This window comes from Tamandua tetradactyla, chromosome 2 (genome assembly GCF_023851605.1).
Source record: "Tamandua tetradactyla isolate mTamTet1 chromosome 2, mTamTet1.pri, whole genome shotgun sequence".
NCBI lineage: Eukaryota > Metazoa > Chordata > Mammalia > Pilosa > Myrmecophagidae > Tamandua > Tamandua tetradactyla.
This window is the reverse complement of record NC_135328.1, coordinates 167,694,657-167,721,815: the sequence shown is the minus strand read 5'-3', so window position 1 is coordinate 167,721,815 and position 27,159 is coordinate 167,694,657. Positions and strand designations below refer to the sequence as shown.

Below are 27,159 nucleotides of genomic sequence, written 5' to 3'. Positions count from 1 at the left end.
GTACAAAAAATTGAAAGGAAGTTTCAAGTTTCTCCTCCTTCCTTTGACAACACTTCTCTGGAATCAGGCTTCACTCCTTGTTGGTTGTTTGGTGGGTCTGGCCTCACTTATTTTCTGGGGGTCATATCTCAAACAAACAAAAGCAATGAAGAGAAAGAGAGATCCTTGAGGAAGAACGCACATATTTGTTTGCGCATTTGAGCAACATATATAATCCAATCTTCACAAATGGCTTTTTCTTCCTTTTAAACACAGCCTTTACAAAGTTGTTTACAAGGTTGTTTACAAAGGCCATCTGTCTATGACCTAGAGACAATGTGAAAAAAAAGAAGTCTGTGGCTGAAGATGAGGCTACATGGTGCTTCCTTGTCTCCAAGTATATGAGGAAGAGGTAGGATCAAAGGATTTTCACATAAATACATAAGTGCCTGGGAGGCAACAGGTAAAGGCATTGGAGTCAGACAAATGCAAAAGTGAATCCTAGGACCCTGCTTAATAGCAGTTAATTGCTTGAGCAAGTAATTTACCCTCTTACTGCATCAGTTTGTCAGCTGTAAAAAGGAAGATAATTGTGTACACTGTTCTTTATATCTAGCTATCTAAACTAAGCCCTTTACCCACCTTTCATATAACGTAATAGTTACTAATGGTGTACAGGAAATACTTTCAGCCCTCTGCTCTAAGGACACATAATGGGATTGTACTTCATGGCCCTCTTCGATGTTAGACATGGCCATGTGTGTGTGACAGTTCTAAGCAATGAATTGGGAGTAGAAGTAGCATGTGTCACTTATAGGTGGAAGGTGTGCCAGTGAGATACCCACCAGATCTCTCTTTTCGTCTGGCACAGTGACCAACAATATTTGAGACAGTGATTGCTCTATCATCCCAGGTCTCGGAGTGACTACACTGAACAGTCTCCCAGCCAATCTGTGATGGACTTGTAACATGAGCAAGAAATAAAACTTTGTTGTTTTACGCCGCCAACATTTAGGAACCCTGTTATTGTAGAATAACTTAGCCTATTCAGAATGATATAAATAATAAATCAATAAATGGCAGTTGCCTGAAGAGCGTTTGAGGAGTCCTTGAAAAACTTTGTTTTATGTACCACCTTATTAATTTCCCCTTCCAGCATTTACTAAGAAATAAATATGAGCCAGGCATTTACTAAGAAATAAGTATGACTAGGCTCTATGGGGGGGCGGGAGCGGTTGATGTTTCAGGTGTCAACTGGGCTATTTCCTCAGGGCAGGCTGGAGGCGAAGGACAGACCATTATAGGTCTATCTAGCAAAGACTAAGCAGAAACCAGGATTTCGGTGTTCCCACTGCCATCACTATCAACCCATATGACCCCATTCCAAGTTTCAGGATCCCAATCTTTTCCAGTCAAAGCCCTTACTTTAATAGCAGACACCCTGCAAGGTTAAGAATTTAGTTTACATTGTAAATCTGCTACTCACATAATGAGACTCTGAGTCTGGTTTTCAGACATCTCAAGTCTGCGACCACAGGAAATAAGATTTTCTTTCAAACTCATTTTTAAGATTCTGTTTCTCAAGAACCACTCCAAGTACCAAGCTGTATTAGTCAGGGTTCTCTAGAAAAACAGAACCAACAGGAGATATCTGTAAATTTGAGATTTATAAAAGTATCCCACGCAACCATGGGGATGCAAGAGTCCAAACTCCATAGGCCAGGCAGCAAGGCTGGTAACTCCAATAAAGAGTCTTGATGAACTCCACAGGAGAGGCTGGCTAGCTAGCTGAAGAAGTGAAAATTCTCTCTTCTCCCTTAAAAGTCTTCAACTGATTGGGTCTCATCCAAGTGATTTGGATACCTTTGCAGAAGACACACTCTTAGTTGATCAAAGATGTAATCAGCCACGGATGCAATCAACTGACTGATGATTTAATAAATAAGGCCTTCTGGTTTATCAACCAGCCACAAAATATCCTTGCAGTGATGTTTAGGCTGGTGCTTGCCTGACCAGACAACTGGGCACCATCACCTAGCCAAGTTGACACCTGAACCTAACCATCCCATGGGTATACACTGGAATGCAATTCCTGCTGTAAGCACCATCCCGCCCAGTGCACAAGGCCCTATCTTTAGACACTAACTCCCCTAAATCATAATCTCAACCAATGCATCTATTAGAGGTGGCTATTGGTTTTTAGTTTACAAGTAGTTGAGAAAAAGATGAAGATGGAGAAGAGTCTAAAGAACCAAAATTGATCTGCTTATAGATCCCTCGCCCCTCACTAAAGCATCATTTTTTCTCTGCCTCCATACCTCTGCTTAAGCTGGTCTCTCTGGATTTTCAAATCTCATGCCTTCTTCCATGGAGCCTTTCCTGTCTCACTCTACTCCTTCCTTCTTCTAAAAATCCCTTAATTCTACTATTTATTGACTATATCCTGCCTTCAATACTAGAGCAGACTATGGCGTAAGACAGTCCTGGGTTCAGGTCCTACTTTTGCCCCCTTACTAGCTAAGAAAGCTAGAGATCTTGATTTGGTTGAATATGTGTTATATATTGGACACTGTAAATCATATATAAATTTAATTCTAATACTTGATCTTCATTCAATAGTGATTATATAGGTATAATATTTTACAGAGGAGACTAGGATGAGAGAAGCAAATGAAGCAAAGATCCACACCCATATCTATTTGAACATTTCAAATCTTTTTATAGCTTTTCACTGGATGGTTTACTTTATCTGCTTGCTCTCTTCTAAAAAAAAAATTTACAAAGGTTTTCATTTTTATCCTAACGAGTTCTTTTAAATAACATTATTAATCACCTCTATTCAGTGAGGGGGGGGTTATTGTCTATTCTTTCCCTTTTATGAACAAAATTTCATTATCTAGTTACTTTTCTCCTCCCTTTCCTGTCTTCCAGCTTCTGATTTGAAGTCATATCTTTTATTTTGAAGTAAAATTCTTTTATTCTCAGTTAATAACAATAAGGCAATCAGCAAACATATTTCACTTTATTAATGCTCTCCCCATTCTCCCTGTACGTCAGCGTAAAACCATTATAAACTATATTCTCTCCCCTAGTCATCATGTATTCTTAGTTCTACAAGTAAATATATATTTAGGGCTCAATACCAGTTATGTCAGTGTTTTGCCAGTCATTTTGGTTGTCTGAAGTATGTTCCCTAGGAGACTCCTCAAAAAGGTCTTGTGGGAATAATAAAACAGCGTTCCTCCACGTTTATAGTATTTCGTCTGCTGTCTTTACACCTGAAAGTCAGTTCGACTGGATGTAAAATCCTAAGCTCATATTTTCTTTCCTTGCGTATCTTATTCCTCTGTATTCTTCTGACATAAGCGCTCTTGTCAAAAAGTCTGATGACCATCTGATTTCCTTTCCCCTTAAAGTGAATTTGTCTTTTAGACTGGACGTCCGTATGTATATATTTTTTTCTTTAAAATCCATTTTATAAGAACATGCCTCCATGTTGCTCTTCTGGGTCAATTTCCCCAGGTATGAGGTGTGAGGTTTCTACAAGCAGTTTCAAGTCTTTTTTTTTTTCCAGAAAAGTTTCTTTTGATTATAGTTTTTTTGTATGCATTCTTTTCCATTGCTTTGTTGTTGTTTCCCTTCTTCAGTGACCTCTACAATACACTTCTAGACCTTTTTTTGGCCTATTTTCTATATTTATCTCTTCTTTTGAATTCTTTGATTTCTCTTTATTCATTCTGAAATTTAAAATTTTTCCTTTTCACTTTTATTTGCTTAAGGCATTATATGTTGTTCATATTCACTCTGGTATTCCTTCAGGTTCAGTCTTCATTTGTGAAGTGAATTTTCTCTTTTATCTCCAATTTGTTTCCTGAGTTCTATACCTAATTTCTGCTTTTTAATTCTGATTTGTATTCTTTCATATCTTGTAACATTTTCCTAATTTATTTTAGCTCATTTTGAAATATGAAGTTGTAGTTTTTATGGACATGTCTTCCTGGAATGCTTTCATTGTCATTAGGAATGTTATTCTGCTCCCTATTCTCACTTTTCTTATAATAACTTCATACTAAGATTTGACTGCAGTACTTTCTGGTGCTCATTTTTACATGAAATTAGTTTTCCTGCATATTTTGGAGGGAGGAGTGAGTTAGGATAGCTTTTCTAAATTCAAGGCTCTACAGCTTCCTTTTCTATGTTTTTATTAGCTGTTCCAAAATATGGTCTATTTTCTGAGCTCTCCTGGCTATGTTCTTCTCTCCCCACTTTTATGGACTTCTTTTCCCTTTGTCCCAGATATCTCTGGCCTGCCCTGTTTGTATTCTGTTACCCAAAGTTTCTTCTCTGGTGTTCTGGAGAGAAGCTGTGGCTAATTTTGAAAGTTCATAGGGCCTGGGCTGCGCCACCTTCTTCAGACCTTACTTTGGACCCCTGCACTCATCTGTTGCAACCTTGGTTGTACAAAACTCCACCCAGTTTTAGCGACTATTCTACTGTTGGCCCACTGTATTTTCCAGTGAGTACCTGTTGGCTATTTGGGGGTTATTTTCAGATTTCTAAGTCACTCTGTTGCTTTCCTTTGCTTCTTTCCACAAAGATGCTGATACCATGCAAGTCTTAAGCTGTCAGTGGTTTGCACCTACTTGAATTTTGGGGTTTGTAGTGAAAACTTGTCACCTAGTTTTGTTGTAGATGTTGTCCATAGGTGTTTGGTTTTGCTACTCCAATTGCTCTGTTTTTATGGGAGGAACTCAGGCTCATAAACTATGTTACTACCACTGCCATATTCCCAGAATTCTTTTCTCTCAATTCTTTATATAGTGCCAACCAGTGAAATCAAACAATCAACAGCCATCCATTAACTTTTATACAAGTAGAGATTCCAAGATGTAGTAGTTAACTATCTAAAATCCATTCTCTTTCTTCCTTGCTAACAATATTCTGGTTTCATTCAATGTGGCAGCGTACCTACCTAAAGAGTATTTTTCCAGCCTTCCTTGCAGCTAGGGGACCATGTGATACAGTTTTGACCAATAAGTTATAAGCAAAGACATTGGGTGGGGCTTTGGAGAAAGCTCATTAAATGCAGGTAAACTCACCTGGCCTAGATTAGTGTAATGCCCCAAGATATTCCACAGTAATTTGAGCCAAGAATGAAAAAGCATTTACAAAGTCACCTTAGGGGACTGGAGAGAAAGGAGAAAATATTAAACTTTCCCATCTGGGGAATTTCTGATATTCTCACAAGCCGTGGGGGCAACCAATTCAATAGGCTGAGCCCTTGATCGTGAGGCTCAACCCTATAATACTTATTCCTGCAAAAGAGAAGCTAAGCCTACTTATAATTATGCCTAAGAGTCACCCCCAGAGAACTGCTTTAGTTGTTCAGGTGCAGCCTCTCTCTCTAAACCAACTCAACAGGTGAACTCACCATTCTCCCCCCTACTCGGAACATAACTCCCAGGGATGTGAATCTACCTGCCAACATGGGATAGAACTCCCAGGATGAGGCGGGACCCGGGATGAGGTGGGACCTTAATCAAAGGATTAAGAAAGCCTTCTTGACCAAAAGGGAGTAGAGAGAAATGAGACAAAGTTTCAGTGGCTGAGAGATTTCAAACAGAGTCAAGAGGGTATCCTGGATGTTATTCTTATGCATTATATAGATAATCCCTTTTTAGGTTATGGTGCATTGGAGTAACTGGATGGAAGTACCTGAAACTCTTTTTGTATCTTTTGTTTTTATACATGGGCAGGCATCGGGAATCAAACCCAGGTCCTCTGGCATCGCAGGCAAGCATTCCTGCCTGCTGAGCCACCATGGCCCATCCTACCTGAAACTCTTAAACTGTGTTCCAGTAGCCTTGATTCTTGAAGAAGACTGTATAACTATATAGCTTTTACAATGTGACCGTGTGATTGTGAAAACCTTGTGTCTGATGCCCCTTTTATCCAGGGTATGGGCAGATGAGTAAAATATAAGGAAAATAAATAAATAATAGGGGGGATAAGGGGTAACAAAAAATTGGGTAGATTGAAATACTAGTGGTCAATGATGGGGGGGTAAGGGGTATGGGATATATGAGTTTTTTCTTTTTTCTTTTCATTTCTTTTTCTGAAGTGGAGTTCTAAAAACTATCATGGTGATGAATACAAAACTATGTGATGATATTGTGAGCCACTGCTTGTATACTGTAGATAGACTGTATGTGTGTGAAGATTTCTCAATAAAAATATATATTTAAAAAAAAGGCAGGTAAATTCACTTTTGCCCTTCTTCTTCTCCCTGCCTACACTTTGCAGGAGAACAGGCATCTTTGCTTCAGATAGTGACAAATTCATACTAAGTGTGTTAGTTTGAAGCTGTTATGTATCCCAGAAAAAGTCATGTTCTTTTAATCCATTTCTGTGGGTGTAGACCTACTATAGATGGGACCTTCTGATTAGGTTATTTCAACTGAGATGTGACCTACCTCATTCAAGGTGGGTCTTAATCCTTTTTCTGTAATTCTTTAAAAGAAATTAAATTAAGAGAAACTTAGAGAGAAAATTCCTGGAGAGGCTAAAAGGGGACCCACAGAAACTTAGAAAGGAAACCACTGGAACCAGAACTGAAAGCAATGAAACCTGGGAGAGAAGGACCAGCAGACGCTGGTCTTGTTCCTTTCCATGTGACAGAGATGTCCCAGATACTGGCAGCTTATCTTCAGAATCCAGGTATCATCCTGTTAATGCCCTGAGTTGGGTATTTTCACAACCTAAGAACTGTAAATTGTAAGTCAGTAAATCCCCATTGTAAAAGCCAATCTGTTTTCTGGTATATTGCATTCCAAAACACTAAGGCTTGCTGATAAGAAGAAAAGTATAAAGAGAGAAGAAGTTGGAATCCCAGATGGTTTCATGGAGCCAGCCATCTATCTTTAGACTTCTATTATGAGAAAAACAAAACCACTAAATTGTTTAAGCTATTGCCTTTCAGTGTTTTGTTACATGTGGAATGCAATGCATAACTGCTACGTGGGGACGTAAGAGCAGTAGGCTTCCAAATGATGCTGCTGGTTGGTTCATGAAATTTTCATTGGTCCATAGCTATGTGAGAAAAAATTAACAATGTAGCCAAATTTTCATAAAGCCAAATTTATTTAACTTTTTAATACTAAGATTATGCCCTTCTGGCTTATTTGATAAAACATCCACTCTTTTATAAGATGGTGTTAAAATGCTTGCCAAAGTGAACTAAAGTTCAGGGTAGCCTGAATTTGTGGGCATCTTCTTTTATCTGTATGGTTGACATTTTAAGTCCAAATGTATCTTCATAGCTGTCTCAGAAATACATGGGGAACTTCTGTCCTAAATCGGACAATAGAAACAATAGGAAATCAGCAATCATGACCCAACAGAAACTCGGGATCCCAAATGGACTACACTTCAAACAAAAAGTATATTTGAAGTGTCACAGGTTTCTTCCTTAAATGCACTCTAGTCAGGAATTCATTCCAATTACTCTAAGAGAATTTTCTAAGATTTTTGTGTCAAGACAGTTTGTAAACAAGTACGTCTGTTAAACCCAAGGTTACATACCTACAGGAGCATAACTTCAGATGTCCATTTTAACCCACACATCATAACCACTAGCAATTTCAATCAGATTCCCAGAAGCATCCAGTACACTGAATTTGGACATCAAAGATAAAACATTATAGAAGAACTTGAGATAAAAGTAATAAAATACAGACACAGATATTATGTGAGGTATTTATTTTGCAATCATTAGGTTAAATTTCCCCAAGATCAGATCACCAAACAAATTTCCAGGCTCCAAATTAATACCCACCAAAATCCATGCTGTTTGGCTACTTTAGGATGGCAAGCATTGGGATTTAAGAGGATCACCTAGGTAATCTGTACATAATTCAGACAAAAGACAGCAGAAGTTAGGATGGATCCATTTCAGGTACTGAGGGTATATATAAACTGAAGCATGTCACATGATTATGGGAGGCAAATGGGAGGGCACTTAAGCAAGCCTAGCCCAGTCCCTTGCATTTCATTTCAAATCCATGCATAATCACAATGGTAATCAATGGATGAAAAACAAGAGCTTAAAGACATGTGCTGAACACCATTTAATTTTTGTTTGTTAAACAGATAATTGGGTTTCAGTTCAGCATCATCCAGATGTTGGTGGTTAGTCAGTCCATCAGTTTTCCTGCTGGCTTTGGTCATTCTGCTTTCTTGTGGTGGATGCCAGGCCCAAAAGAACCACATTCCAACAACGTCAAAGAGAACTAAAAAACAAAAAGTGTGGCTTTCAAGATAAATATTCACTCATACAGAAAGAAGCTAAATTATAGAAAAGGTTTTTTATTTATATTCAGAGGTACTTCAAAACCAAATCAGTCAATTTCTGGGTCAAGATGGCGGCTTAACAGCGTGTGCATTTTAGTTAGTCCTCCAGAACAACTACTAAATAACCAGAAACAGTACAGAACAGCTCCCAGAGCCACGATAGTGACCGGACACACAGCGTACCCCAGTCTGGACCAGCTGGACTGACTGCGAGCACCCCCCAGAACCGTGAGTTCCCAAAGCTGCAGCGGCCAGCACCACTCCCCCACAGGCCACTTCTCAGAGAGGAAAGGAAAGGACTTCACCAGCAGCAGGGACTGGGGACAAACAAACGCCAATTGTGGAACTAATTAACAAATTCTGACTACTAAAAATAGGCCCCCAGCTTAGGTGACCTGATCAAAGCAGAGGTTGCTCATTTGTGCCCCCGTGCCAAGGCAGCAAGGACTGACAGAAAAAGGGGGAAAAAAAAGAAGGAAACAGAGGTTTTTGTGGCTATGTTTCTACAAAGGCTTGACTGCCTCTGGATACAGCGGCAGGACTTTTCAGGCTGCAACTGCCCCAGGCATAGGCAGAAGTGAGCTCTTTTGGGGGTTTGTCTGGAGCTTGTGCCTTCCCCAGGAGAGGGGTGCAGCCCCACCCAGGTGGAATCCCTCCATCAAGGAATTCAGACACCAGGGCTTGGTAATTTGAAGCCATTAAAACCAGCCTACAACCTCTCCTCTCTCTCCACCACGCCCCCAGCAAGCAGAGTCTGGCAAAGTTAAAGGTACTGCATCATCTGATGCTGGTGGGACCTGCAGTCAGACAAGCGCCACACACAGGGCAGGATAAGAAAAACAGAGTCCAGAAACTTCACAGGAAAGTCTTTCAACCTGCTGGGTCTCACCCTCAGGGAAAACTGACACAGGTGACTCTTTCCTCCTGATAGGAGGCCAGTTTGGTCTGGGAAAATCTGGCTGGGGTCTATAATATCTAAGTAGACCCTCCTAAGTGTGTGTGGCAGAAAGGCACCACACAAGCAGGGCAAGAAACAAGAAAACAAGAACTGAAAAATTCTCCTCTGTTAAACAAAACTTAAGCTAAAGGTCCAGATAAAGCTGAACGGAATGTCAAAGAACAGATAGACAACAAATTCATCCAGCAAGAAAACCCTAGATAAAAGAAGTGAAAGCAATCTCCAGAATAAACTAATTAAGGTAATTAAATACCTAGACACCACCAAAAAAAAAACAAATCACACTAGGAAAACTGAAGATATGGCCCAGTCAAAGGAACAAACCAACAATTCAAATGACATACAGGAGCTGAAACATTTAATTCAGAATATACGAACAGACATGGAAAACCTCATCAAAAACCAAATCAATGAATTGAGGGAGGATATGAAGAAGGCAAGGAATGAACAAAAAGAAGAAATGGAAAGTCTGAAAAAACAAATCACGGAACTTATGGGGATGAAAGGTACAGCAGAAGAGATGAAAAAAACAATGGAAACCTACAATGGTAGATTTCAAGAGACAGAGGTTACGATTAGTGAACTGGAGGACGGAACATCTGAAATCCGACAAGATACAGAAACTATAGGGAAAAAATAGAAAAATATGAGCAGGGACTCAGGGAACTGAATGATAATATGAAGCGCACAAATATACGTGTTGTGGGTGTCCCAGAAGGAGAAGAGAAGGGAAAAGGAGGAGAAAAACTAATGGAAGAAATTATCACTGAAAATTTCCCAACTCTTATGAAAGATCTAAAATCACAGATCCAAGAAGTGCAGCGCACCCCAAAGAGAATAGATCCAAATGGATGTTCTCCAAGACACTTACTAGTCAGAATGTCAGAGGTCAAAGAGAAAGAGAGGATCTTGAAAGCAGCAAGAGAAAAGCAATCCATCACATACAAGGGAAGCCCAATAAGACTATGCGCAGATCTCTCAGCAGAAACCATGGAGGCGAGAAGACAGTGGGATAATATATTTAAATTATTAAAAGAGAAAAACCGCCAACCAAGAATTCTATATCCAGCAAAATTGTCCTTCAAAAATGAGGGAGAAATTAAAACATTTTCAGACAAAAAATCACAAAGAATTTGTGACCAAGAGACCAGCTCTGCAAGAAATACTAAAGGAAACACTAGAGACAGATACGGAGACAGAAGAGAGAGGTGTGGAGAAGAGTGTAGAAAGGAAGACTATGAGTAAAGGTAAAAAGAAGGAAAATGAGATATGACATATAAAATCCAGAAGGCAAAATAGTAGAAGAAAGTACTAACCATGCAGTAATAACAATGAATGTTAATGAATTAAACTCTCCAATCAAAAGACATAGTCTGGCAGAATGGATTAAAAAACAGGACCCTTCTATATGCTGTCTCTACTCAAAGGACACGAGGCCAAGGACACAAATGGACATTTACACACCAATGTTTATAGCAGCATTATTAACAATTACCAAGAGATGGAAACAGCCAAAATGTCCATCAACAGACAGTTGGCTAAACAAACTGTGACATTTACATAAGATGGAATATTATGCAGCTGTAAGACAGAATAAAGTTATGAAGTATGTAATAACATGAATGGACCTTAAGGACATTATGCTGAGTGTGATTAGCCAGAAACAAAAGGACAAATACTGTATGATCTCACTGATATGAACTGACATTAGTGAATAAACTTGGAATATTTCCTTGGTAACAGAGACCATCAGGAGATAGAAATAGGGTAAGATATTGGGTAATTGGAGCTGAAGTGATACAGATTGTGCAACAGGACTGAATATAAAAACTCAGAAATGGACAGCACAATATTACCTAACTGTAATACAATTATGTTAAAACACTGAATGAAGCTGCATATGAAAATGATAGAGGGAGGAGGGCTGTGGCATAAATGAAATCACAAAGAAAGATAGATGATAAAGATTTAGATGGGATAGTCTAGGAATGCCTAGAGTGTATAATGATAGCGACTAAATGTACAAATTTAAAAATGTTTTTGCATAAGGAAGAACAAAAGAATGTCATTACTGCAGTGTGCTGAAAATAGATGGTACTTAATATTTTAAAATTTCAACTAATGTGTGAGACTAAAGCAAAAAATGTTTATTTGGTACAAATCTATACTTTGACTAGTGCATCTCCTAATATAACTTATGTGGATAGTGATTGAACACCTTAAGTACATCGAATTTTGTATAGGACATGAGATTTTGTGGGTTTGTCCAGGTGATGCCCTGATGAATCCCAGAGTGATTTGATCAGTGAGTGGAAAAGTATTTCAAAGTCCCTTCTGGGGAATGGTGAGAACGGGGGAAAACTCAACTTCCCCAAGTTGAATTCTTGATATTCTCACAAGCAGTTTGGACAACCAAAGCTATAGGCTGAGCCCCCAGTCTTGGGGTTTGTTCATATGAAACTTAACCCCACAGGGGATAGGTCAAACCTACTTAAAATTAAGCCTAAGAGTCACCCCCAAGAGAGCCTCTTTTGTTGCTCAGATGTGGCCTCTCTCTCCAGCCAACACAGCAAGCAGACTCACCACCCTCCCTCTGTCTACGTGGGACATGACTACCGGGGGTGTGGATCTTTCTGGCAGCGTGGGACAGAAATCCCAGAATGAGCTGAGATTCAGCATCAAGGGATTGAGAAAAACTCTAGAATGAGCTGAGACCCAGCATCAAGGGATTGAGAAAACCTTCTCGACCAAAAGAGGGAAGAGTGAAATGAGACAAGTGTCAATGGCTGAGAGATTCCAAACAGAGTCGAGAGGTTATCCTGGAGGTTATTCTTATGCATTAAGTAGATATCACCTTGTTATCCAAGATGTAATGGAGAGGCTGGAGGGAACTGCCTGAAAATGTAGAGCTATGTTCCAGTAGCCATGTTTCTTGATGATGATTGTATAATGATAAAGCTTTCACAATGTGACTGTGTGATTGTGAAAACCTTGTGTCTGATGCTCCTTTTATCTACCTTGTCAACAGATGAGAGGAACATATGGAATAAAAATAAATAATAGGGGGAACAAATGTTAAAATAGATTTAGTTTGAAATGCTAGTGATCAATGAAAGAGATCAGTAAGGGGTATGGCCTGTAAAATTTTTTTTTTTCTGTTTGTTATATTTTTCTGTTGTCTTTTTATTTCTTTTTCTGAATTGATGCTAATGTTCTGGGAAATGATCATGATGATGAATATGCAACTATGTGATATTGTGAATTGCTGAGTGTATGTGTTGGGAATGTTTGTGTTTCTTGTAATTTTTTTAATTAATAAAAAATTTAAAAAAACTATTGCTTTTTAATATTTTTGCTTTGTATATATGATATACTATACAATAAAAAAGTTAAAGGGTAATGTACTATAATAAGTGGTAATTACGGTATTACATCAAAGCTGACTTCAGAACAAAAAAATTGATGTGTATAAACCTTTTAAAAGGTTTGTAACTTTGGCTTACGAAATGACCACTCTTGATATGAGTGACTGAAAGGATAATTGTATATAAACGCTGTGTGTCAAATCAGGAGGGTGTTAATTACAAAGCAGTCTCTAGAAGCCCTTTGTTCATCTCTTATTAAAGCCCTTATCATACTGCAGTATAATTATCTGCTGGCTGCCCTCCTCTGGACAGACACACTTGTAAGCAACCCTGGGAAGGCAGTTCCAAAATCGATGCAATCCTTCAGATACTCTGTCCCTGAACCAAAGCAAGGCTTCCTAGGTATAGTTCCCAGGCTTTACCAGGGTCTTGACTCAGAGAAGAAATGGCACTGGCCTTCAGGTAATAAGTTAATTTGGAAAAAGGAAGGAAGGAAGGAAGGAACCCAGATGTTCTTTATAATTACATTTCAATGACTTACGTAGGAGTAGCTTCCCTGATAAGTAATTGGAAGCCTCTATGACCCTGACATTCCAGGGAGAGAAAGTTAATGCCCTCCCAGTAATCTGCCCCAAACTAAGCCCGCCAAGGCTCAGATTTACATGGGGAACGTTATCAGCAAGATTAGAAACCATTCATTTTCAGTGAAAGCTGGCAGTCCAGAGATTACAGTAGAAGACACAGTCAGCTCATAAATTTGCAGTGTCCAGGGCTCTGGACAGCCCCTCTCACTGGCAAAGCGATTGATGCTACTGCCAGGGAGGAATCAAAGAAGCTGTTCATCACTATTTCATTTAGAGGCTTGACATCCAAATGGAGGCACTGACACCCAAGTTTACAGATCTGAGCAAAGCCCAGAGGTGTCAAATCATATAAATCAAGATGTGAGGGCTGCAAGGGCTGTGGGGGCTTGGCTTTCCTCAGATGCCAGCTTCCAATTAATTTGAAGGGTTACAGCATCCAGGATGCTTGGACTGGAGGCTTCAGAACTAAAATGTAAGTAAGGAGCTATAGTCCCAGCTCAGGAGTAGGTCAAGAAAGCCCTTCACCAGGGCATCACCAGGGTGATGTCAGGAATTTTGGCCATGGGAGAGACCCAGACAACAGTTACTAGTATGTTCTGTATCTCTGCCTCTCCAGATGGGCTCATATTTTCTTGTTCTCAGTGATGTAGGCCCTTGTCATGTCATCATGCCCCTTCCCAAAAGCCATGAGAGGCTGACTATCCTTTTCGGAACAGCAAACTGATTGCTTCTACTCATCCTTCAGGACACAGTTCATACCAGATCCTTTCCATGAAACCTTCCTCCAGGCCAAATTAGTCACTCCTTCACAGTTTGGCTATGGCACTTCTCACACAACATAGCCATTATTTGTTTAGTTGTTCTACCCATCAGACCAAGACTCCTTGAGAGCAGAGACCATATCTGACTTTCTTTTTATTTATTTATTAAAAAAAAACAACAAACGAACTAAAACATTAACACATGATCATTCTGTTCTATATATATAATCAGTAATTCACAATATCATCACTTAGTTGCATATTCATCATTTTAGAACATTTGCATCAATTCAGAAAAAGAAATTAAAAGACAACAGAAAAAGAAATAAAACAAAAACACAAAAAAGATTATATATACCATACTCCTTACCCCTTGCTTTTTTTGATCACTAGCATTTCAAACTGAATTTATTTTAACATTTGTTCCTCCAGTGTTTATTTTTATTCCATATGTTCTACTCATCTGTTGACAAGGTAGATAAAAGGAGCATCAGATACAAGGTTTTCACAATCACACAGTCACACTGTGAAAGCTATATCATTATACAATCATCTTCAAGAAACATGGCTACTGGAACACAGCTCTACATTTTCAGGCAGTTCCCTCCAGCCTCTCCATAACATCTTGAATAACAAGGTGACATCTACTCAATGCATAAGAATAACCTCCAGGATAACCTCTCGACTCTGTTTGGAATCTCTCAGCCATTGACACTTTGTCTCATTGCACTCTTCCCCCTTTTGGTTGAGAAAGTCTTTTCAATCCTTTGATGCTCAGTTTCAGCTCATTCTAGGATTTCTGTCCCAAGTTGCCAGGAAGGTCCACACCCCTGGAAGTCATGTCCCACGTACACAGAGGGAGGGTGGTGAGTTTGCTTGTTGTGTTGGCTGGAGAGAGAGGCCACATCTAAGCAACAAAAGAGGCTCTCTTGGGGGTGACTCTTAAGCCTAAATTTGAAGTAGACTTGACCTATTCTTTGTGGGGTTAAGTTTCATATGCACAAACCCCAAGACTGGGGGCTCAGCCTTTAGCTTTGGTTGTCCCCACTGCTTGTGAGAATATCAAGAATTCAATTTGGGGAGACTGAATTTCTCCCCGTTCTCATCATTCCCTGAAGGGGAATTTGCAAATACTTTTCTACTCACTGATCAAATCACTCTGGGATTCATCAGGGCATCACCTGGACAAACCAACAAAATCTCATATCCTACCCAAGATTCTAAGTACTTATGGTATTAAATCAAGCTATCTACATAAGTTATATTAGGAAATGCACTAGTCAAAATATAAATTTTGTACCAAATAAACATTTTTTGCTTGTCTCACACAGAAGGTGAAATTTTAAAATATTAATTACCATCTATTTTCAGCACCCTGCAGTAATGACATTTCTTTGTTCTTCCTCATGCAGAAACATTTTTAAAATTTGTATATTTAGTCACTATTATTATACACTCTAGGCATTCTTAGATTATACCATCTCAATCTTTAACGTCTATCTTTCTTTGTGATTTCATTTATGCCACCAGCCCTCCTTCCCCTATCATTCTCACATGCAGCTTCATTCAGTGTTTTAACATAATTGTATTACAGTTAGGTAGTATTGTGCTATCCATTTCTGAGTTTTTATATTCAGTCCTGTTGCACAACCTGTGTCCCTTCAGCTCCAATTACCCAATGCCTTATCCTATTTCTATCTCCTGATGGTCTCTGTTACCAAGGAAATATTCCAAGTTTATTCACTAATGTCAGTTCATATCAGTGAGACCATACAGTATTTGTCCTTTTGTTTTTGGCTAATCTCGCTCAGCATAATGTCCTCAAGGTCCATCCATGTTGTTACATGCTTCATAAGTTTATTGTGTCTTAAAACTGCATAATATTCCATCGTATGTATATACCATGGTTTGTTTAGCCACTCGTCTGTTGATGGATATTTTGGCTGTTTCCATCTCTTTGCAATTGTAAATAATGCTGCTATAAACATTGGTGTGCAAATGTCCATTTGTGTCTTTGCCCTTGTGTTCTTTGAGTAGATAGATACCTAGCAATGGTATTGCTGGGTCATACGGCAATTCTATATTCAGCTTTTTGAGGAACCACCAAACTGCCTTCCACAACGGCTGTACCATTTGACATTCCCACCAACAGCGGATAAGTGTGCCTCTTTCTCCACATCCTCTCCAGCATTTGTCATTTTCTGTTTTATTGATAATGGCCATTCTGGTGGGTGTGAGATGATATCTCATTGTGTTTTTGATTTGCATTTCTCTAATGGCCAGGGAAGTTGAGCCTCTCTTCATGTACCTTTTGGCCATTTGTATTTCCTCTTCTGAGAAGTGTCTGTTCAAGTCTTTTTCCCATTTTGTACTTGGATTGGCTGTCTTTTTGTTGTTGAGTTGAACAATCTATAAATTCTGGATACTAGACCTTTATCTGATATGTCATTTCCAAATATTGTCTCCCATTGTGTAGGCTGTCTTTTTACTTTCTTGATGAAGTTCTTTGATGTGCACAAGTGTTTAATTTCGAGGAGTTCCCATTTATTTATTTCTTTCTTCAGTGCTCTTGCTTTGGGTATAAGATTTATAAGACATTTCCCTACATTTTCCTCTGTTTTATGGTCTTAGACCTAATGTTTAGGTCTTTGATCCATTTTGAGTTAACTTTTGTATAGAGTGTGAGATATGGATATCCAGTTCTCTAGGCACCATTTATTGCAGAGACTGTTCTGTCCTAGGTGAGTTGGTTTGACTGCCTTATCAAAGATCAAATGTCCATAGATGAGAGGGCCTATATCTGAACCGTATCTGACTTTCTAGGTCCTGAATAACTGGCTCACACAGGCCACACAGTATCCTTAATAAATGTGTGAGTTAGAGGAGTGATAAAGGTCAGCACTCCCTGGGACTCAGTGAGCAAAGGCATCTCTGGTAAAAGACTATAGCTTGTGACTCTAGCGCTAACTTGCAAAGGGCCTGTATTTGTTTGCTAAAACTGCTGGAATGCAATACACCAGAGACAGAACAGCTTTTATAAAGGGAATTTATTACAAGTTACAATTCTAAGGTCAATTAGGTATCCAAATTCAAGCACCAACAAGAGGTTACCTTCACTCAAGAAAGGCTAATGCTATTTGGAACACCTCCGTCAGCTGGTGTGTTAGTTTGGAAGCTGCTGGAATTCAATATAGCACAACTGGCATGGCTTTTAAAAAGGGGAATTTACTAAGTAAGACATTTACAGTTCTAAGCCTATGGAATTGTCCAAGTTAAGGCCTACAGGGAAAGATACCCTAATTCAACAAAGGCCGATGCATCTGGAACAACTTTGTCAGCTGGGGAGTCAGGTAGCTGGCATCTGCTGGTCCCTTTCTCCTGGGCTTTGTGTTTTTAGCCACTGTTCCTGTGGGGGTTCCTCACTTTGCTTTTCCAGGACTGGCTTTCATCTCTTGGCTTGGCTTTCTCCAGTTTCTGGCTTGCTTAACATCTCATGGAGACATCTGCTGGGATCCAAGTATCTCCAAACATATGTGTCTCTGTTAAGTGTCGGTATCTATGTCAGCTCTGCTCTGAAGTTTCTGTCAGCCCTGTCATTTCTGTTGTTTCTGATTCTCTCCAAAATGTTTCCTCTTTTAATGGATTCCAGTAAATTAATCAAGACACACCTGCTTCCAGCTTCTAATGCCAGTGGTTTCCTCTTCAAGTGTCTGTGGACCTTCATTTAGCCTCTTCAGGACACAACTGTGGATTCTGGGTTGCTTAGCTTCTCATGGGAGGGCACATGTTCATGTCTGTTGGGTTCTGCCTGTCTAGGCATCTGCTCCCTCTGTCAGCAGTCCAAGTATCTCCAAACATCCATGATTCTGTCAGCTCTGAAGCAACTGTTCCCCAAGCATCTGCATCTGAGTTTTCTTCAAATTGTTTCCTCCTTTAAAGGACTCCAGTAAATGACTCAAGACCCACCTTGAATGGGTGGAGTCAAATCTTCATCTAACCAAAAGGCCATACCTACAATTGGACATGCCACATCTTTGTGGAGATAATCTAATCACAAAGTCACAGCCACAGCTGGGAGTGCTATGTCTCCATGGAAATAATCTAATCAAAAGGTATCCACCCTACAATATTGAATCAGGATTAAAAGACATGGCTTTTCTGGGGGTATACAACACTTTCAAATGAGCACAAGGTCAGAAATCCACCCACCCAACATTAACTAAGCACTTGGTCTATGTGCCAGGCTGGCATTAGCTAGGCAGTGGGAATCCAAGTGAAATAAGGCCCAGTCCCTTTCCCATGGACCGCAGCCTAAGGAAAAGACCCATCTTGTGCTAGTGCCTTCTCTTCCAACAGACAATGGAATCCATCTGCAGGATAAGATGAACAAGTGTGTAAACAATGAAACTGAAATGGAAACAACCTAGCATATGCTCACTCTAAGGGCATGTAGCCTTGGAAAGAATCCACTGGGGTGGTAGGAAGAAAATATTAGTTTTCTGTTTATATTTTTTATTAAAAAAAAGGAATTAAGCTTTAATAGTTGATGTAAATACTTCAAATATATACCCACCATGGGTATGTGCTACATAGACAGCACAGTGATAGACAGACTCTAAAATGGCCCCCAATGATCCCTGTCTTCAGGTATTCACGCTCTTGTATAATCCCTTCCCCTTGAGTGTAGAAAGTGACGTGCTTCTCTAATCAACAGAATAGGTCAAAGGTGATAGATGCCAAGTCCATGATTATGTTATAAAATACTGTAATTTTTGTCTTGCTAATAGATTGTCTCTATTGACTCTCTCCCTTGATGACTTTGATGAAGGAGCCACCATACAGAGAGGCTCATATGGCCAGTAACCGAGGGCAGCCTCTAGCCTCCAGCCAGCAACGAACTGAGACCCTCAGTCCAAAAGCACACAAGGAACTGAATCCTCACAACAACCATGTGAAAATAATGAAGATCCTTCCCCAATCTAGCTTTCTGATACCACCCCAGACCTGGCCAATACTTTGCAGCGTTTGAGAGAACTGAAGAAGATCAAGTTAAGCTATGCAAAGACTCCTGGCCCACAGAAACTGAGACAATAAACGTGTGATATTTAAGCCGCTAAGTTTGTAGTAATATTCTTAGGCAGCATTAGATAATGCAGCACTCAAACTCTTTTTTTTTTTAATTTTTATTACTAAAACCAATCAACATACAATGTAAACATTCCTAACGTATGAACATTCCATACTTGGTGTGCAATCAATGGCTCACAATATCATCACATAGTTGTATATTCACCATGATCATTTCTTAGAACATTTATATCACTCCAGAAAAAGAAATAAAAAGAAAAAAGAAAAAACTCATACATATCATACCCCTTATCCCTCCCTCTCACTGACCACTAGTATTTCCCTGTACCCAATTTATTTTAACATTTGTTCCCATTGTTTATTTATTTTTAATCCATACCTTTTACTCATCTGTCCATACTGTAGATAAAAGGAGCATCAGAACAAGGATTTCACAATCACACAGTCACTTTGCGAAAGCTATATCATTATACAATCATCTTAAAGAAACATGGCTACTGGAACACAGCTCTACAGTTTCGGACACTTCCCTTTAGCCTCTCTAATACACCTTAAACTAAAAAGGGGTTATCCATATAATGCGTAAGAATAACCTCCAGGATAACCTCTCAACTCTGTTTGAAATCTCTCAGCCACTGACACTTTATTTTGTCTCATTTCTCTCTTCCCCCTTTTAGTCAAGAAGGTTTTCTCAATCCCTTGATGCTGAGTCCCAGCTCATTCTAGGATTTCTGTCCCAAGTTGCTAGGGAGGCTTACACCCCTGGAAGTCATGCCCCATGTAGAGAGGGGGAGGATGGTGTATTTGCTTGCCCTGTTGGCTGAGAAATAGGCCACATGTGAGCAACAAAAGAGGTTCTCTGGGGGTGACTCTTAGGCCTAATTTTACGTAGGCTTAGCCTATCTTTTGTGGGTATAAGTTTCATATGAACAAACCCCAAGATTGAGGGTTCAGCCTATTGATTTTGTTGTACCTCACTGCTTGGGAGAATATCAAGCCTTCTCCAAATGAGGAATAGTTCTCACTATTCCCCCAATGGGACTTTGCAAATACTTCTTTATTCACTGCTTAAATCACTCTGGGATTTATCAGGACATCACTCTGGACAAACCTACAAAATCTCATGTCCTATTCAAGGTTCCATGTACTTATGGTGTTCAATTAAACTGTCCATATAAGTTATATTAGGAGATGCACTAACCAAAATATAAATTTTGTACCAAACAAACATTTTTTTGCTTTAGTCTCAGACATAAGTTAAAATTTTAAAATATGAATTACCATCTATTTTCAAACTCTTCTAACTGATAGGATGTGCAATCAAAAAGTGTGGGAACTTAGGAACTAAAGCATGTCTCTACCAGCAAAGGAGGGCTCCAGAGAGAAGTCAAAGATCAGTAGTGTTGACAATTGGCCTGCAGTTTTAATGGTAGGAAAGATCAGCTTAAAAATTGGAAAAGTAGAGAAACCTCTGGAATTGGCTCCCCAAGACCTGGGTTTGAAACCTAATTCTGCCTCTAAGAGATGGAAGGTCTTAGTCAACTAAGACCTACTGAGTTAGGCATTCTAATCTATACAGTGGGATTGACAGGACTGGTCAGAACAGCCAAGGAGAGAGTGATCTGGAAAGTGTTTTATAAAATGGAATATATGCATGTTAATATTCTAGTCTCAGTTTTGCTGCTGAACTCTAGGATGGCCTTGAGTTAGGCACTTTCCTCCTTTGGCCTCAGCTTCCTTATTGTAAAAAGAAGTGGGTGGGGCGGTGCAAGGATAGTTCAGTGGTAGAATTCTTGCCTGCCGTGTGGAAGACCCAGGCTTGATTCCTGGCCCATGCACTTCCCAAACAAACAAAAATTCAACAAATGGTGCTGCAATATAGGGATACCCACATGGAAAAAGGATGAAATGTAATCCCCCCCCATACAGCACACATAAAAAAAAAAAAAAAGAAGAAGAAGGAGAAGAGGAAAACCCATATCATCTCCAAGGGCTCTGCCCCAGTGAAAAGAGTGGGTTGAGGGGCAGGGAGGTGAGCTGTGACATTTTACAATTCCTTAGTCATTCCACTGGCCATGGGACTATTTTAACCAACAAGGTCACTGAGGATGCCTTTATTTGACCAATCACATCTTGTCAACTTGTAGTGCCTCTAACCCCAACTCCTCAATAAAAGGGAAAATCCCCATTTGTTTTACAAAACGGAAATAAAGTCAAGGAAAGTCAACGAGAACCACCACCTCTCAGAGTGGCAGTAGCTTTTATTCTTTTACTAGAACCTTAACTATGTGCCAAGAGATTTAATAAACATTATCCTAATATTTTAAAAATCCCATAATGTAAGTTTTATCATCCTTATAGTTTATAAAAGGAAGCTGAGGCTTATAAAGAGTAAGTTCCTTACCCAAGGCACATCACTTGTACATGACAGGGCTGAGATATAATTTTAATCCTATTTGATGTTAAAGGCCCTGCTCTTGTACCATACATATCCTATGCCCCTGGGAGGCAGTATCTTGGGCAGGAAGGGCAGCCCATGGTTGCAAAATCAAGTAAAAGTTCTTGGCCCACAAGGAGATCATGTGTAGAGTGTAGCTTCATTCGTTGATTCAATCTATAAATATCTGTTGAGCACCTATTATGGTCTAGGTCATCTGGTGGACAATGAGAATATAGAATAGCACCCATTCCTTGTTTTTATGGAGTCAAATATAATTGGGGAGATATATTAGTAGACAGAGGACAAATGAATGAATAAATGAGTGAACAAACAAGTACATAGGCAGATGGACACACAGTCAACAATCAGTGTTTCAAACACCATAATGGAGTGATGTATACAATACAGAGTATAATGGGATCACAAGGTAAGTGATAACTACTGGAAGGAAAGAAGCATTTTGGCAATGGAACAGCATGTGCAAAGGTATAATGTGGTCCAGCAATGGCAAGCAGTTCAGCATGGCTGTAGCTTTGGCTTACTGAGGAGGTCAGAAAAAGTAAGCAAAGAACAAACCATGGAGGAATTGGGTCTTTTTCCTGTACTCCAACTCACTGAGCTGACCACTGATAGTGAAATCAAAGAATCCCTGGAGAACAAACTATGCCTGAGAATTTATAAACTTTGGAGAATCCTATGAGTAATTCAAGACTGGTCACACTCTGGGCTTGAGACCAGCCTGAGAAATCGCAAAGAAATTGGGAAAAAAGCCACCAGGACTGAAGTCAATTGGAACAAATCCATATATATTCTTCACATAAGGGTGGGGGGATGCAGGGAACAAAAGGCAGAAGCTCTTTTTATAGAAGCATCTAAGAGATCATGTTTCCCAACTCCAGAAAGCTAATTCCATGTGAATCTCAAAATTGAAATCTTTGACAAGAGGGATACATATACACAGACATATACATGTATACACACAGAAAGATAAAAAGGTCTGGTTGAACACAAACTACAAAACTGCTAGAAGAAAACATTAGGAAACATCTTTAAGACTTTGTGTTAGGTAATGGTTTCTTGGACTTTATACCAAGAGCACAACAACAAAAGAAAAACTAGATAAATGGGATTCATCAAAACTAAAAACTTTTGTACATAAAGGACTTTATCAAAAAAGTGAAAAAGCATGTTGGAGAGCGCTATTGTTGGAGAAGCCATAAAATATTGCTAACATGGCTGCTGTGGCTGATGCAAAGCAACAGAAATGGCTGACCGGAAATCTGCCCTCCGCCTTAGCAACAACGGTGACCAATCCCAGAAATCTGCCCTCTGCCCTAGCAACAACGGTGACCAATCCCGGGAATCTGCCCTCCAGCCTAGCAACAACGACCACCAATCCCAGCCTGACACGTGTCCCTGCATGCTTCCCAGCCTATATAAGCCTGTGCACTTCCTGAATAAAGCAGATGCCTTCCACTTTCCTCTGAGGGTTGTCTCCTGAGTCATGTGCTGGGTGTCTGTGTCTGTGTAAGTGACTTAGTATGGACAAGAAAAACAACCCACAGAATGGGAGAAAATATTTGGAAACCACATATTGATAAGAGATTAATATTTAGAATATACAAAGAAATCCCACCACTCACCAATAAAAAAAAGATAAAACAATTCCATTAAAAATGGGCAAAACAAAAGAAGGAAACAACCCAAATGTCCATCAACTGATTAATGGATAAACAAAATGTGGCATATATATATATATATATATATAAAGTTGGAATATTATCCAGCAGTAAGAAGGAATGAAGTCCTAAAGCATGCAACAAGGATGAACCTTGAGGACATTATGTTGAGTTACATAAGTTAGACACAAAAAGACAATTATTTTACGATCTCACTAATATGAACTAATTATAATATGTAAACTCATAGACATAGAATCTAGAATATAGGTTACCAGGAGGTAGAATGAGGTTAGAGAATGGGGAGCAGCTACTTAAGATGAGCAGAATATTTAACTAGATTGAATTTAAATGTATGGAAAGGGATACAGGTGATGGTACCACATTATTGTGGGACTAATTAACAGTACTGAATGGTTTGTGAATGTGGTTGACAGGGGAAGTTTACAGTCATATATGTCACCAGAAGGAAAGCCAGAGGTTAAAGCATGGGACTGCATGGGATTGTGGTAGACAACGACTGTGATTAACAGTGCAAATATAAAAAATTTCTTCCATGAACTAGAGCAAATATGACAAACTACTATTAGAAGGAGTTAATAGTAGATGGATAGGGTACATGGGTGGTTCAATGGTAGAATACTTGCCTTCCATGCAGGAGACATGGATTCGATTTTCAGACCATGCACCCAAAAAAAAAAAATACATATATATATAGTAGAGGGGTATTTGGGAAAAAATATACTTATTGCAAACTACAGATTATAGTTAACAGTAATATCTTAATATTCTTTCATCAACAGTAATAAATATACCACATCAATGCTAGTGGTCAATGATGGGGGAGGATAAGGGATACAGGATGTTTTGTTTTCTTTCTTTTTTTGGCGGGAGGTAATGAAACATTCTAAAATTGATTGTAGTGATGAATGCACAAATATGTGATGATATTGTGAGCCACTGATTGTATACTTTGGATGAATTGTATGGAGCACAAATATATCTCAACAAAATAGCATTTTTAAAAATAAGCAAGACTCGAATAGACATTTCTCCAAAGAAGATATACAAATGGCCAATAAGCATATGAAAACATGCTCAACATCACTAGCCATCAGGGAAATGCATGTCAAAACCAAAATAAGATGCCATTTCACAACCACTAGAATAGCTATTTTTAAAAAAATGTAATATAACAAGCACTGGTGAGAATGTGTAGAAATAGGAACTCTAGTACATTGTTTATGAGAATGTAAAATGGTGCAGCTACTGTGGAAAACAGTCTGGTAATTCCTCAGAAAGTTAGGTATAGACCCAGCAATCCCACTTCTAAATATATACCCAAAAGAATTGAAAGCAGTGACTCGAATAGATATTTGCACACAAATATTCACAGGGGCATTATTCACAACTGCCAAAAGGTGGGAGCAACCCAAATATGCCCATCAACTGATGAATGGATTAAAAAAATGTGGTATAGACACACAATGGAATATTATTCACCCATAAAAAGGAATGAAGTTCTGATACCTGCAACAACATGAATTAACCTTGTTAATCATGTTGAATAAAATAAGCCAGACCACAAAAGGACAAATATGGTATGACCTTATTTATATAAATAATTTGAATATGCAAATCCATAGGGTCAGGAACTAGAATACAGGTTACCAGGGGGCAGGGTGGTGGTGGGGAATGGGGAGTTAACACTTAATTAGGAGAGTTTTCTGTTTGGGGTTTTAGAAAAGCTTTGGTAATGGTTGATGGTGATGGTAGTACAACACTGTGAATGTAATTAACACCACTGAATTGTACACAGGTAAGTGGTTAAAATGGGAAATTTATGTGATATATGTTACCAGAATAAAAATTCTTAAAAACCATAAAACTATATAACATAGAGTGAACCCTAACGTAAACAATGGACTATAGTTAATAGTATAATATTATTGTATAAAAATAGTATAAATATAAATATAATATAAAAAATTGTCTCATTAATTGCAACAAAGGTACCACACTAATGCCAAATGTTAATAATAGGAAAATTGTGTGTGTGTGTATGTATGAGGGTGGGGCATATAGGAACTCTACTTTCTGCATGATATTTCTGTAAACCTATAACTGTTCTAGCACAAAAACAAAACAAATATCTGGCCTTCTCTATTCTTGATACTAACAATAACAGAATTGATGCATCTGCCTATTCTTTACTGTACCAGACAGTAAGAAGATAAAAATATAACCTCTTACTTTTTTCTTTAGCTGTATTTGGCTGCTGCAACTGTGTGATCTGGAGTAGCTGTAGCTGCTGGGAGATGATCCATCTCTGGTGCATCAAAAAAGTATGCCTGGAAGAAAAGAGACCGATAGGGGAGTTAAAAAATAAGGGTCCAGGTGAATGTTCTCCTAGACTCCATGCTCATTGTACTTGTGGGCTCTCATGGTCTCTCTTCGCTCTACTACATCTTATCATCACACTGAACTACAACCATCTCGTGATATCTGACTCTCTTACTTGACTGTGAATTCCATTTTAAATATAGCTACCATTTACTGAGCACTTATTGCATTATCAAACTGGATCCTCATGGCAACTCTGTGGGGTAGTTATTATTTTCATTTGAGAAGTTGAGAGACGAAGGATTAAAGAGACTGTTGTCTGATCAAATGGGCAGAGCTGAGTGGTAGAGCCAGGACTCAAAGCAAGATCTGTCTACTCCAAAGTTCAAGCTCCTAATAGCTTCATTATATAGTCTCTCTTCTAGGGCAAGGACCATGTCCTTTTCCATCTTTGGGTCACCAGCACCTCACACAGGGCCTGGCACACTATGTAAGTGATCAATACTTAATGATATAAGCTGGGACAGATTGCTGCTAAACCAGTTTGCTAATCAAAGAGAAGGTGCTAGACAGGTTTGACTCATTCTAAAGGCAGGAAATGAAAGGTTTGAGAAGTGCTTCTACTTACCAACTACAATTTAACTGTCAAAAATCAGAAGAAGGTAGATGAGGGAAGATATTAGGGAGGACCTTTCCATCTGTGTTTCAAGGACTGCAAAGCCTAACTTCAGCCCAGGAATATACCAATATCCTAGCCTCTGGACATTTGTTGTTCAACGGAAAGATGAATTGGTTAAAATATCAAGGATCATTGCACACACATACCTTCCTCTCACAGTTTGTGCCTTAGAAAGGGAAAAAGATAATAAGCCACGAAGTCAAAAAACATTTCATCTGCTCTGCTCTCTATCAGCCAGAAGGGGGCACCAGTACAACATGCAGAAGATTTCCACCAACTTGCTCCATTCCCGCGTAGGCTCTTCAAGGGTCCTTTTCAAAAAAGCTTCAGATGACTTTTTTCTGCAGATTCCCTTTAGAGACTATCACACTCCCAGAGTAATTCCATTACTTTAAAAAGTCTTCTTCCCCAGGCTTCCTTTCTGCAGCTCTTTACTGAGTTGGGGAAAGAAGAGTCGCTAACTTAAGGGGAAGTGTTGGGCGCCCCCCAGTTGGCACAGAACCACAGAGCCCTTGTGTTGCGGAAACTATTAGAGGAAAATTTCCCCAGGTGGAATGAGCTGAAATCCGCCTCATCTACTATCTTGTACTATGATTTCAGACAAGACACCCCCACCCAGAACCCCCTGCTGAAGGCCTCAGTTTTCTTATCTGTAAAATGTGAGGATTGAAAAAGATGCTCTCTAAAGGTCTTTGAATTCTATGATTCATGAATTCCATAAATTCTTTTCTTTTTTAATAATGAAGGCTTGATTTTTTTTTTTGGTAACAAAAATTTTAGAAATAAGTGCTGATGGTTGGTGTGATAGACTAATTCCACAAATTCTTAATAACAAACACAGCTATCATTTGGAAAGTGTCTACTGTGTGCCAGGCACATACATCCCTGAATATTATTCTGCTCAATAAACCCATAACAGGCAATTTAATCCCCA

At 39.1% G+C, this 27,159-nt stretch overlaps 1 protein-coding gene across 2 annotated transcripts in view; it reads right to left on the bottom strand.

The window, feature by feature from the left end:
* Window positions 1-7,722: 7,722 nt before the first annotated feature.
* The window catches only part of YIPF1 (Yip1 domain family member 1), a 58,529-nt gene continuing 39,092 nt past the window's right edge, over window positions 7,723-27,159 (bottom strand). For both annotated transcript variants that reach the window (XM_077149580.1, XM_077149581.1), the window contains 2 exons: window positions 25,457-25,554; window positions 7,723-8,267 (listed from right to left, as the gene is read on the bottom strand). In XM_077149580.1, the coding sequence (XP_077005695.1) occupies window positions 25,465-25,554 (90 nt within the window). In that variant the 3' untranslated portion in view covers window positions 7,723-8,267; window positions 25,457-25,464. The remainder of the gene's footprint in view (window positions 8,268-25,456; window positions 25,555-27,159) is intronic.